Source organism: Crocuta crocuta, unplaced genomic scaffold (genome assembly GCF_008692635.1).
Source record: "Crocuta crocuta isolate KB4526 unplaced genomic scaffold, BGI_CrCroc_1.0 scaffold162, whole genome shotgun sequence".
NCBI classification, from domain to species: domain Eukaryota; kingdom Metazoa; phylum Chordata; class Mammalia; order Carnivora; family Hyaenidae; genus Crocuta; species Crocuta crocuta.
The window spans coordinates 2,121,280-2,135,103 of NW_027529433.1; the positions used below are offsets into that span (position 1 = coordinate 2,121,280).

General features: G+C 37.5%; 1 protein-coding gene across 1 annotated transcript in view; it reads left to right on the plus strand.

The window, feature by feature from the left end:
* ACOT12 (acyl-CoA thioesterase 12) overlaps positions 1 to 13,824 on the plus strand; it is a 58,000-nt gene that overhangs the window by 15,120 nt on the left and 29,056 nt on the right. Inside the window, 3 exon segments of the mRNA XM_077759834.1 lie at positions 2,899 to 2,968; positions 9,050 to 9,110; positions 12,639 to 12,740. Coding sequence (XP_077615960.1) covers positions 2,899 to 2,968; positions 9,050 to 9,110; positions 12,639 to 12,740 — 233 coding nt within the window.

Here is a 13,824-nt window from a genome sequence, read left to right on the forward strand (position 1 = left end):
CTGGGAAGGGGCACGGAGAGGGGTGGGGGCTGGGGTGGGGAGAGGATCCCAAGTGGTCTCTGCGCTAACAGCAGTGAGCCTGATGATAGGCCCAAACCCAGCAACCCTGAGATCGTGACCTGGGCCAACTTTGACGCTCAACTGACTGAGCCACCCAGGAGCCCCTCGAAATCTTTTAAAATGGATTCATTGAAAAAGAACAACAATAAACCCATGACATAATTTTTTTGAAAAATAACTAATTTTCAACACTAATAAATATATGCTTAAAGGCATGCTATTTTCCGTTTTTGCAAATCTCTTTACTATCTAGTTTGATAGATTACTCCCTTCTTATATCTGCTCCTGCATTCAGTTTGTTGCTACTACACCCTTATTTTGTCTCCTCTCAGGACCTTTGCACCAGCTTCTGATTTTGCCATTATGTTCTTCTCTTGCCCTTTCCATGCATTACATCTCAGCTTAAATAGCCTTTCCTCAGAGAAGCCTTTCTTGACCACCTGTTTACATCTGTAGCCTTCCTGCAGTTTTAGCAGAATGCCCTTTTTTTTTATTTCCTTCATACTCCCTAGCAAAGTCTGTAATTATTTTGTGTGTTGATCTCTTCACCTCTTTATTTTCTGCCTGGCCAATTCACATGTAAGTAAATCTAGTTCTCTAGTGCTTAGTAAGCGCTAAATAAAAACCTTCTGCTTTTATGGATAGGTAGGTTGATGATGAATGGGTCCAAAACTTGGAATCTCATTTTTAAAATGAAGTCAGGCTTTGCATAAGGCACTTAACAGACTCGGCAAAGGTATATTGTGAAGGAAAATATATTAGGATTAAAACCTAGAGCTAGAAGGAGCTTAAGATCATGTATCTTAGGATTCTTATTTTACAGAGGACAAAAGTAAAATTCAGATGATGACAGAACCCGCTTTCCTCACTAAGTAGCAATGGAGTTTCTAATCCCCTGTGTGTTAGCTGTCCAAAAGATTTAGTCATATATTTATGCCAATCTTTTCGTTTCTGTTTTCTGTTTGTTGATAGGTCTGTTTGGTTTCTCTCTTAACAGTTTTTATCAGTATTTGAAGTTGATTATAATAACATAAATGATGGAAGCATAAATGTAAAATTAATTCACATCTAAGGGAAACAAGTATAAAAAATCATTGAGGTTGCTAATAAAAATGACGCCTATTACCAAGGCAACTGAATACATTATGTGAATGATGAAATGATCATTTAGTGCTTCTGTCCTGTAATGAATAAACAATTGCTGTGCTGCAATTGTCATAAAAGTGTCTGCCTTTTTACATCTTTGGAAACTCAGACCATAGACTGATTCAATTGGTTACCAAGTGCTTTAGATTAATAGCTATGTTACTAATAATACAGCCTTAAAGAAACGTTTATTATAAAGTTAGTTTGGAAACATGGAAATACCTGTGTTAAACAGTCTGTGGTGAGAAGCATCACATAAGCAAAGGACATTATTTAACTAAGGTCCAACAGAATCTGTGGCAGAGAAATGCTCCACCATAGTGCTTTCCTTTCTATGGTAATAATAGTACAGAAACTGGTTTTCCTGACATTTTCTCAACCAGAGTTCCTTGTTGACCAGTGCTTTTCTACAGGCACATTAGTATGATAAATATTGATCACAGTCATAGACCTAAGGCTCTGCTGTAACCCCCTGGCATTGCTAGATTCTGAAATATCTTCTCAGTATTTAAATAAAAATTAAATATGTTCACCATCATTTTGGCATTAAACCTCATTTCTGTCAGTAGCCCTATTTTTCTGGTAGTTCCTTAAGCTTAGAGGATTCAAACCATATCTGAGTCATTTTCCAACCTTCATATTCATTTCTTATGTTGAAATATCACAGACTCACCTTTTTCTCTATTTCGTTTCTGAATCTCCTCCAGGGTTTACTCTCTTAGGAATGGCATGCAGTCCATCCAGTAACACAAGTCAAAAATCTAGGAGTCATCCATTCCTGATACCTCTCTCTACCTTACTTCCTCCTCTATGTGCTCGTACTGTTTCCAGCTTATCTGTTTCCCCAGGAAATCAGTAATAGCTTTAGAGATTTTCCACTTTTATTAGCATACTGTATGAAGGACCATCAAAATCAAGAACCAGAGCAAGCTGGTCCTATCAAATTAATATCTGACACACTTGTTTAAAAAAAAAAAAGACAATGCACATGTCAGCATTCTTCCTAAAGAGAAAAAGTTCTGATATTTGTATATAAAGCAAAATCAACAATCAAAAAATACCTCAACAAATTAAATGCAGGCATGGAATATAGAAATAGGCAAGGTTCTTCCCTAATTGCTTTCCACCCCATTTAATACTCTCCTCTCCAACATAACTACTGCATACCGAACTTGGTAATAATGAACAATAAATATTGACTAAATACCTAATAGATGCTGAATATTTCTCTGATATTCAAGAGATGTTGCTTTCTGATTTGGGGTCTGATGTGAGTGTCTCCCATACTATTCAGTGCTTATACTTGTTAAGTGGTCTAAATATAATCAGCTTGATGCATTGTTTTTAAAACAAAAGAAGGGTAGTATCTGACAAAATATTTAAAATTGGCACTAACTTACTAAAATTGCTATTTCAATAGCTAGATATACTAGGTATTGGTATTGAATTTCAAATCAAAGACCATGTAAGTTAAAACTTGGAAGAAAATACAATAATTTCCATTCAGTAGTAGTACAACTTACAGAGCAAAAGAACTGTCACCGATCCGGATCATCTATAAGTGTGGGCATGGTGGTACTTCACTGAACCAGAGGCTGATTACTAGAATAAATCCATCTAACACTTATTCTTTTTCCCTTATGCTGAAATACTTAAACTATTAATATAACACATTTTTACCAATTTTTGAAGCTGAAAAACATGCTGGGGTTTCCTGCGTTACAGCCTCTGTGGATGATATACGATTTGAGGAGACAGCTAGGTAAGTGGCATTGCTCTATCACACCTTTCTCCTGGGCTTACTCGCTCATTTGCAACGTATATTTGCATTACCTGTGCTTATTTATTTGGAGTCAGTGATCCAATCTGTAAATTAAATAAATAGCATTTGACCTAATCTAAATCAGTAAAATAGTAATTGTGAAGCTTACTTTTAGTAAACACTTTGAAGTGGAAATTCATACTTCCGATTTTATTGAGAAATAGTTCAACAAATAGATGCATTCTGGTATGAAGCTGAACTGGATTTCTAAAAGCTGATTCTTAATGGCTCCTTCCTCTACAAGAAGAATAATTAATGATAATAAGTATGTCTGTTATGGTGAATTTCATCATTAGGTGGTTGGGTGAACGTTAATTCATCTGAGTACAGATGTTAAGTTATAAAAAACATTTAATGTGTGGGAGTGTGTATGTGTTTTACTATCTCTTATTGTAGAAAATTTCAAGATTAACAAATGTTTCAAACATACACAAAAGTAGAGAGAAGGGTACAGTATATCCCCAAGGACCATCACTTAACTTCAATAATTATCAACTATGGACATTCTTGTTTTATCACTACCTCTCCATACTCCCATACACACTTAGATTTATGTGAAAGGAAATCCCAGGCATCATTTGTGAATATTTCATTATATATTTCTATATGATAAGGGCTCTTTTGGAAAACGCAATAATGTAATAACATACCATTTACAGAAATCATTATTCCCAATGATCTCCAAAGATTTTTTTTTTTAAAAAAATTAAACAATTGGTTTATTGAATCAGGATTGAATATGGTTGATAGGTCTTTTAACATAAAACTTTCCCTTCCTTGTTTTCTCTAAGTTTTTTTTTTTTTTTTTTTTTTTTAAAANATTTGCTCATTGTGTCCCTGTTTAACCTCTTCACTTACCTTTTGTATATCTTGTAAAATGATAGTTACATCTAAAAATTGGTCTGAGAAAGGTTTGGTATTTTGGTAAAATTAGTTCTTGTCAAGAGCACATAATGTCTAATGATCATTACTTAGACCCATTATTTCATTAGATATTGGAAAAATGGTATTATGCTAATCCTATCATTTGTTCTTCATTTATTTTCTGAAATATTTGTGTAGAGACTCTTTACCTCATTAATTACTAGGTTACCCTTAGGTAAAGTTTGTCCAGGAAAGACAAGCTTAATTTTTTTCCCTTTATTTAATATCATTATAAGCTCATGGACTTTCACATATTTGATGCATTTCAGTTATGACAAGATGGGCTCATCTTTTACATTTCCTTACAAAACTTTAGTCATAAATCTCTTCAAAAGAAATAGTGGGTAGAGATCACAATTTGGGCAGAAAATGTGCTTATTTATATAGGGCTGGTCATTATTTCTAGTTTTTTTCCAGTGAAAAGAATTAAGAACTATTTATTGTTTAAAGAGTTTCTACTAGGGGTGCCTGGGTGACTCAGTTGGTTGAATATCTGACTCTAGATTTCAGTTCAGGTCATGATCTTGTGGTCTGTGGGATCGAGCCTCACATCAGGCTCTGTGCTGACAGCGGGGAGCCTGCTTGAGATTCTTTCTCTCTCCCTCTGCCCATCTCTCCCTCTCATGCTCTCTCTCTCAAGATAAATAAGTATGAACATTTAAAAAATAAATAGTTTATACTAATAACCTTAATAAATTAGGGTTATATAGGTTTTTTAAGGAGGATTATATGGTTTTATGTTTGTATCCTTGTTTTTTGTTTTTGTTTTTCTCTGAATATCTTGATCCTTGAAGACATGAACATAACTTATAAGGAAAAGGAAGACCATAACCATCTGGTCTTCGATGGCTCTTAAGGATTTTGGGTGTGGTTCGCATGGTTTTCAAGCCCTGAGTAGTCTTATCCAATGAGATGCTCAGTTTATCTCTCCAACCGTATTGTTTATATTTATCTGTTTGGTATTCATTTATTTAGATACAAACAGAATTAAGTTAAATAAAACCACATGCTTAAAGAAATTACTTCTTTAAAGCTGACAAAGAAGAAATTTCTGGTAGAAATTAGAATCCTAGACATGAAGAGACCTTTATAGTTCAGCCCAACCTTCTCTTTGTATCAATGAAAAGCTGAGGCCTAATGCCCCAAGCAAGCTAGGGGACAGAGGGTGCTTAGAGTCTGGATCTCTTTATGCTTAATCCAGTGCGTTTCCCAACCCACTGCTACTGTTTTTGTGATCAGCAACTTTTACCGGACATTTCCCAATACTTGTTCTCATAGGGCAGCTGCAGTGTCACTGAAAGAGCTCTTAACATTCTAGAGCCTCACAAATTCAGATAAAGGACCCTTGACTAAGCTCACATTCTATCTATATGATTTTCCCTGAAGTAGAAAAAATTGATAGGTGTTTGTATATCAGCAAAATTACAAATTACTGTAAATCCAAACTTATGTAGGATTAGGTGAAGCACCATTATTAATTTTGGAATTCCAAAAGTGTATTGTAATAAAGTATTTATTATGTATTTTCCAAACTTAAATTCTGTAACTTGCACTTAACTAGTAACCTCATCACTGAAATGTGGGTCTGCTATTTTATGCCATTTTGTGTTTGTGTTATCAAAAAGAATTTGTGGCCACTAACATCATAGAAAGGGACCTTCTTGAATTTTTTACATGGGACCTGAACTGTAAAAGGAGAAAGTTGAAAGCTACCTACAAAAAACCATACATTTGGTTATAAACCATATCAGATATTTTTAAAATTCTTCAATATTTATTGCCTATACAACAAATACTGCTCTGAACTCAGCAGGATATATGAATATTTGATTATGGCACAATTTTGAAGTTGGAGTGGTCACTCAGTCTGGTGAGAGTCAGACAAACACATAATCATCAGAATAGAAAGCAGCCCTTGGGTGAGATACAAACTCCATTCTGTGGGGTAGTCTGAAAGGTGGACATTTTGACTGCGGAATCAACGAGAATTTTACCATAGAGGGGTAGCATTTGATGTGTGCCTTAACCAAGATATAGATTTTTATCCGGTGAATAGGAAAAGGATTTCGCACAATGAGGCACTTGTAAGAACCTAAGCGCCAAGGTTGAAAGGAGCAGAGATTGCTCAGGAAGAGCCCGGTCTGCACAGAGGTGATCCCAGCAGTGGACTGGGACTGCGTAACAGAAGACCTTGAATGCCATGCAATGAAATTGGTTTTATTCAGTTGAGATTTCCATTATTCCATTGATTTGACATTCAGTATCGGGAGACTGGTGTGGTGGAGAACCAGGTTCTATGGAATTCTCCTACTTTTAAAGGCAGGGCAGGTACATGAAACAAGGAAAAGTAGCTTCTGCTTTCCCCTCTCAAATCTGCCAGACAGAGAAGCCTAACATTTTAGTAGTTGATGAGTACAAAATATCATAGTAGCTTTGGAGAGGGACTCTAACTCTGCCTGGCACTATTACTGCAAATCGCTTCTAGAAACTTTACCGAACAGAGCAAGGAACTTTAAAAGGAATAAATATAAGGAAAAAAAAAAGAAAATTGGTTTGGATTTGCATGTGCTAGATTAAGTTAAATTGGGAATGTGTGTGGAGGTAGCTAACACTGAGTCTAGTAGAGCCTCCGTAACTATTAGTTGAATCTGTTGAGAGAATTTTGAATTATGGCTCTGAGTTTCAAGAATGATGTCCAGGCTAAAGATGGAGATATGAAAATCATTTTTATAGAGATTACAGAATCATGGAGAAGAATAAGGTCTTCTAGGAAGAGGGTGAAGTGAGAAGAGAATAAGATAAAGGACAGGAATTTAGATGATGTCTACAATGAAGGGATGGATTAAGGAAGAGAAATCAGTGAAAAAAGCTGAGACAGAAGAGAGAACACTGGTCTGGAATCCAAGGGAAGAGAAAGCCTCCTGAAGAAAGACACTAAAGAGGTAAGATGGTGGATTTAGCTTTTAGGAAATGAGAGGGATTGGAAGTGAGATGTGGAGGCAAAAGCCAGCTTCCAGCGGCTGAGAAGTAAATGGGAAATGAACCCTTACACCTCTGCACCTGGCAAAATCCTCATCTTTGAAGACTGTTGGGAGCCATTCCTGAACTCACTAGTTGAGAAAACTCCTTGTGAGATTAAGGCAAGCTTGCAAAGCTCTTGCTGTCAGATGGCGGCAGATATCTACCCCCGCTCAATTGTTTCTGCTTGAGCACCAACCCCCAATGCGCCTTGTTGATTTATTGGGAGTGACTTACTCTGGCCCTGATGTGATGATTGCACCTTGTGAAGGAAATCGTTGTAGCTTGGAAAAATGTTGATGCTTAGTATCTGGAAATAGTGATCAGGACTAAGTAATCTATGACACTAAAAGGTCAGCTATTGCCTTCAGGTTTACATTAATAAAATAATAACTTTGGCACAGACTGATGTACTATTCCTAGGCATGGATGACGTTATAGGAACTATAAACCCTGTGGCTAATGTTTTGATGCTTTCCTTTATGGTTATGGGAACAAACATTGAGTTTCCTGAAAAACCTGTTTTTAATACTTCCAATTAAGCAATAAACAGGCTATTGACCCTTGGCCACAAAGAACTAACTTTTGCTTTTACTACACTAAAACCATCTGTTTATATTTGATTGCCACTTCTGGTCTGTTCCCCATACACCTATGCATATCAATGTTCTGGAAAGTTTTTACTGATCAAAGAATTTATCACCAGAATGCTACTTTTGTGCCGTCCCCCAAACACTTAATCATGAAATAAAGTTGAGTCTCAGACAGTGCAGAGAGGCCTGGCTGGTGAACAGAAAGAATCTCGTGCCTCTCTCATCACTCACTGACACCGTCCATCCTTCAGGGACCCCTGGACCAGCTAGAGCAAGACTCTGGCAGAAGACCCATCTCAAATGTCACCTCTTCTGTGACCCCTTTACCAGTTTTCTGAATCAGCCTCTTTTTATGGTTGCCGTTGTAATACTAGATCCTTTCTTTTGAAAAATTTCATGGCATTGCACTTCGTCTGTTTACATCCTGGTGTCCTAAGTGAAGATTGGTCTCCTTAAAGTCAGGAGCCTCATCTTATTCATCACTGTATCCTGAGGTTTTAGCTTAATGGCAGTACTAGTTGTAACTCAGTATACATTTCTTAAATCTGTGAGTTAGGAAAAGAAATGAGTATTTTAGGAAGTGTGAATATGGAGAAGAAGAGAAAAATTTAATATAGAATAGACCTGAGAGAAACGTTTTTACAAAGAAGAAGGCTTCGACATTTTCATAGGCTGGCAAGGAGAGTCCGGGAAGGGGCAGACGATGAGGGTACAAATGAGGAAAGAGCTGACAAAGCTGGCCATAGTGGCTTGTTACCTGAGAAGAGGTAACAAGGGGATGGGTCAAGGACACAGGTATAGAAAGAGGTCTGAAAGAGATCTAATGTTCCTCTGAAACAGAATAAGGAGAAGAAACATGAGAATATAGTTCAAGTTTGAAAGTAAGGGAGAAAAATTGAGGAGGATTACCTTAGGAAGACCCTTACCTTCTGCTGAGGTTAAAAGATCAAAATTAACTGGGGGACTGAACACAGAAAGTTGGAACAACTTCAGACTATATGACCAGAATCCCTGTAATCATTAAGACTGAATGGATCATCCAGCAGCACTGAGGGTCCATGTAAACCTTGTGAAGTTGATCAATTTGCTCGCTTGCTTGTTTGTATGTTTCTCCATTTATTTGTTAACAAACATCTAAAAAAGAAATGTCATTTGTATAGGTTTGCTTGTCTGTTTCAACTTCTCTTAAGGAAATAGCTGTGATATAATCAAAGTATCTGCTGCAGACTGTGGAAGTCATTTTGCACACCATCTATGCGAGGGCTCCTTTCTGTTTGAATAGAAGTAGTCAGCCAACATACATGTGGTTTACAATGACTGGCATCTGTTTGTAGAGCTGTCTCTTTCTGTTATCATTAACCTCAAGTTTCATGCATAATCATTATCAGCGTGATAAGGAGGGGCTGCATATGCATTTAAGTGAATCTTTAGGTCTGAAATGAGATGTGCTAGGATTACTAAAGTCTCTCCCTCTTTTTTTAACTAGAGTTGGACAAGTGATAACCATCAAAGCGAAAGTTACCAGAGCGTTCAGCACAAGCATGGAGGTAAGAGACCTCTTTTCTGACTTCTGCTTATCAGTGTTCTCTTTTCTACAGAGGGCAGAGCAGGAGGCCTGGTATAATTTGGAGTTCATGAGATTCCGAATTTCGGAAGGCACTTGAACCTGTAGTCAGTATCACAGATAAATGATAAGGCCCTTGAGTTTCCTAGTCAACTCTTCTACTAAAATTAAATGTGATGCAATGCATTATTTTTATATAAAAGGATACATAGGAAGTAAACATATAAGGGAGAAGGGCACTCTCTTGGTTCTTTACAAGCCATGGGTTTTATTTCTTAATTATTCTGACTCTACTTGGTCTCCATCTCTTCACCCTCTACTGGAAACTAGCCCCACAATTAACTAGTTTTTGAAAGAATAACTGAAGTGAGAAGGGAAGTTTAGAAGATTTTTCTTTTTCATCCACTCGGTTTTATTTTCTTTACCATAAATGTGAATGCAACATTCTCAGGAGCTTTTGAGATCTCTGTTCTAGTTAAACTAGCAAGAAAGGAGTTACTGGATCCCATTTTGCAACTTCTGAGTTGGTTAGCGGCAGTCCCTTTGATATTTGGGGACAAAAGACATGTAGGGACTTGTATTTGTTTGTTAGGGCCACCATAGCAGAATACTACAGACCAGAAGGCCTAAACAGCAGATATTTATTGTCTCATGGCTCTAAAAGCTAGAAGTCCTGAGTCAAGGAGTCCATTGGGTCAGTTCTTTCTGAGGGCTGTATGAGAGATTGTGCCCCAGTGCTCTCTTCTGGTGATTTGCCTTGGCTTCTGCTGCATCTCCCTGATCTCTACCTTCATGTTCACATGGTGTTCTCAGGGTGTGTATGTCTGTGTCCAAATTCCCCCTTTTTATAAGGACATCAGTCACATTGGACTAGGAGCCCACCCCCCTCTGGTATGACCCCAAATTAACCAATTACATCTGAACCAAGCTGTTTCCAAAATAAGGCCAAATTATAAGGCCACATTCCTATTCAACAGAACTATTTGGCAATAACCATGCCTAATGGTGACAGCTTTACCCTGAGTTAGTCACTTCTCCCCAGAATCCGTATGAACAGAATATAAAACACTTGAAATCAGAAAGGAAATGTTTGTGTCAAAAGCCAGCTCTGTCAGCAACAGTTGTGATGGTTCTTTCTCAGGTGTGGGCTCCAGACCTTTGCCACACAGTAGCCTCTGGGCTTGGCCTCCCTACTACAGGCTAGCACTCTACTTTATATTCAGCCCAAACATGGATAAGTGCTTCTTTTCCTCCTATTCGTGAGACAAGCTAGAATTTCCGAAGGAAATTTGACTAAAAGCTAAGAAAAGAAAAGAAAAACCCAGTGAGTTTAAAAGCATAGATTTATTATTTAAATCTTTATATTTTTCTTGAGTGAGTGAGAGAGAGATAGAGAGAGAGAGAGAGAGAGAGAGAGAGAGAGAGAGAGAGAGAGAGAGAGAGATAGAGATGTCAGCACAGAGCCTGATACAGGGCTCAATCTCATGAACCATGAGATTATGCCCCAAGCTGACATGAGGAATCAGACACTTAACTGACTAAGCCATACAGGCACCTCTAAAAGCACAGATTTCTGATCTGTAATCCTAGCCTTGACTAGTCCTAATTTAGCCCCTCTTCCAAGTTGAAGTCTTCTGTGGTCTTTCCATATGTTCTGTATTCAGTGAGGTCTGGTTGGCAGGAACACCAGACTCTCGGTTCTGCATGAGTTCTTGGGATTGCTCATGTTACACTCCCCAGGAATCGTTTCTGCCTCACACGGTGCTCTTGTCTGGCCTTGTAAACTTCCACCCTGTGCATGCTCAGACTGGCCTCAACCCAAACACTTAACTATGCACGTATTTTTGGAATTCTTTCCTTTTGTAGTTCCATTTTTTTCTGGAATTGCCTACAAATCTCAGCTGCCTTAGTCTCCTTGATTTCTGGCTCCTCAATTCAGGCAGGTTCAGTTTCCCCTCCTAGGCCATACTCTGGGACTTACTTCTGGATGAGAGCCCCAGAAATTCAAGTGCTCCTCTTATCTGTTTCCCTCTTCTCAGGAATGACAGTTCTACATTGTCTGTGATCCTCTGTGTGAAAGTGGTTGCTTCCTATACTTGGGTCAGTTTTCTAGTTGTTTTTGCAGGATGTAATTCCAGTTTGACCTGCTCTTTCATGACACAAAGTGAAAATCCCCCTTGTATATGTTTCTGAGACATTTGGTCATCATACGTAACTAAGTTAACTGTTCTAACAGAAGATAGTGTTCGGAACTCATTTAAACTCTCCAGGATTGTGGGGTTGAGAATGGATGGTTTAAATTTGGTTAATCACCATCAAGTTAACTTGGGTGTTACCATGCAGATATTTGTTTTCATTCATAAGGTAAGTAATGTAAAATGAATTATGGCTTATTGATTATTTTTGTACATGAGGTAGTTGGTGAAGATGTAGAAACAGCTGTTGTCTGTCATTGATAACACAGTGTTAAACTAAGAGGCCTGAAGTTGCCCATGAGTCCAGGAAAATAGTGTTACATATCAGGGATATGTGAGGCGAGTGTGTCATAGCCAAAATCTAATGACAGATTCCTGAGTTTACCAATACTTCTACAAAGTGGAATCCTCAGGACCTAAGCTTCAGACCGTTTCCCACAGGGATACCTTAGTGTCACCAAAAAGTGTCCTAGCCACATTCTTTTCTTCCTGAAATATAAAATTTCTGAAAAAGGCGACAAAGCTACAAATAACATGATGCAGTTTGTCTGTGTTAACTCGTTTATAAAAGTTGGAGACTGAAGATTAAAAAAAGTTATGGTGCATCTCTTTAGTGCTCTCTAATGGTCTACAAGGCATTCATTAATATATTGTTTTCAAAAGCATGTATAGTAATAACGGGATTAGAAAATGCTTGTCAGATAATGCCAGGTTTAAAAATTATGACATAAAACTGTAAATACAGTATGATGATTTTATATAAATATGTACACACACATAAAACTAGAAGGAAATTCACCTAAACATTAGTGATTATTAATCTGGGTAGTGAGATTACTAATAAATTTCACTCTGGGTAATCAGATTCCATTTTTATCATTTATCTGTTTTTATGTTTACCAAATTTGCCATGGCAAATATGTATTTTTTATAAGAAAAAAGGAGTCTTTTTAGTTTATTTATTTTGAGAGAGAGATGAAAAGCATGAGCAGGGGACAGGCAGAGAAAGAAGGAGAGAGAGAATCACAAGCAGGCTTCACGCTGTCAGCTCATTAACCATGAGATCATGACCTGAGCCAAAATCAAGAGTTGGACTCTCAACCAACTGAGCCACCCAGGTGCCCCAGGAAAAAAGTTATGTTTTAATTTTATGAAACATCACTGAGAGAAAAGTATTGCTTAAAAACAAATTAAAATGCTGATTTCATTAAAAAACAAAAGAACAGTGAAATGCATAACTGAATTTTTATTGCTGTGATCACATCTGTTATCTGGATGGCTGAACATTTACTTATTTATTTTTCTTTTCATTTTAGATCAGCATCAAGGTGATAGTACAGGACATGCTCACTGGTATTGAGAAACTTGTTAGTGTGGCTTTCTCTACATTTGTAGCCAAACCAGTTGGAAAAGAGAAGGTAAGTTTTCTGTGTGAAGAAGTATCTAGCCTATAATTCAGGTAACAATTGCATCAGAATTATGGGAAAAAAGACATTTCTTCTTACTGTGCAATATGCTCTCCCAAAATTTGTTATCTACTAATATTTTTGTAAAAGTTGTCCTTCTGTGGTAACACAGTGTTAAGTACCTTAGAGAAAGGGAGTTGTAGCCAGTTTGTTAAAGAGGGAAAAAATACTATGTTTAAAATGATGAAGCACCTGTTTCTCAAAAATAGTGTTTACTGAGTAAGCTCTTTTCTTTTGTGGTAATATAACTCAAAATTGAGTTCAATTTTTTTTTTTTTTAAAGCAAGAGCAGTTTAGTAAGCAGTTGCATATTATGGTCCAAGCATTTGTTGTACCTGAAGAAGAATGTCAAAGAGGCTGAACTATTGAAGTTTAGAAATAAGCTTCAGGGCATATGGAGTAAAAACAACCTTAAAATAAATACATTATTCTGATATGTGTGTGTGTGCCCAGCCAGCCTGCCTGGCTAGGGGCCCAGAGCTGCTTGTTATTTACTCATTATTTACTGGCTTTACTGGGATTTACTCATTATTTGTTGACTTTCCTTTTCAGGATCAGGGAGAGAGTCCCCATTTAGTCTAAATGTAATAACACAATTTAGAATTAAATCTTTCACTGCAAGGATCACTCCAGACTTCGGCATAGTAGCTTCTCCTAGTTCTACATTGAAACAAGGGGTACTTCTTACTCTGCAAAAGCATTCTTCCTCAGCCTGGGTTTAACTTTAGAACTGGGACAAAGCTGTTTTTTCTCTGTACCCAATAGAGGTGACAGTAAAGCAGTACTCACCAGCTTCTCCTTATGTGGGCCAGGAGGCAAAGAGATAGACGGACCTGGCTTAGTCACCCCTGATGCCTGGGTGGCAAGTGTCCCTGCAGAGTTTTGTGCACCAAGACACTTCTCCCAGTCTCCATCCAATATTAGACATTCAACAAGACATACTCACATCGCCCAAGGGCATTCTATTCCAAACTGAAGTTCCTATCAGCTATTATTGAAAATGCAGCTTTCTGGGCTGTGTCTCACACCTACTGAT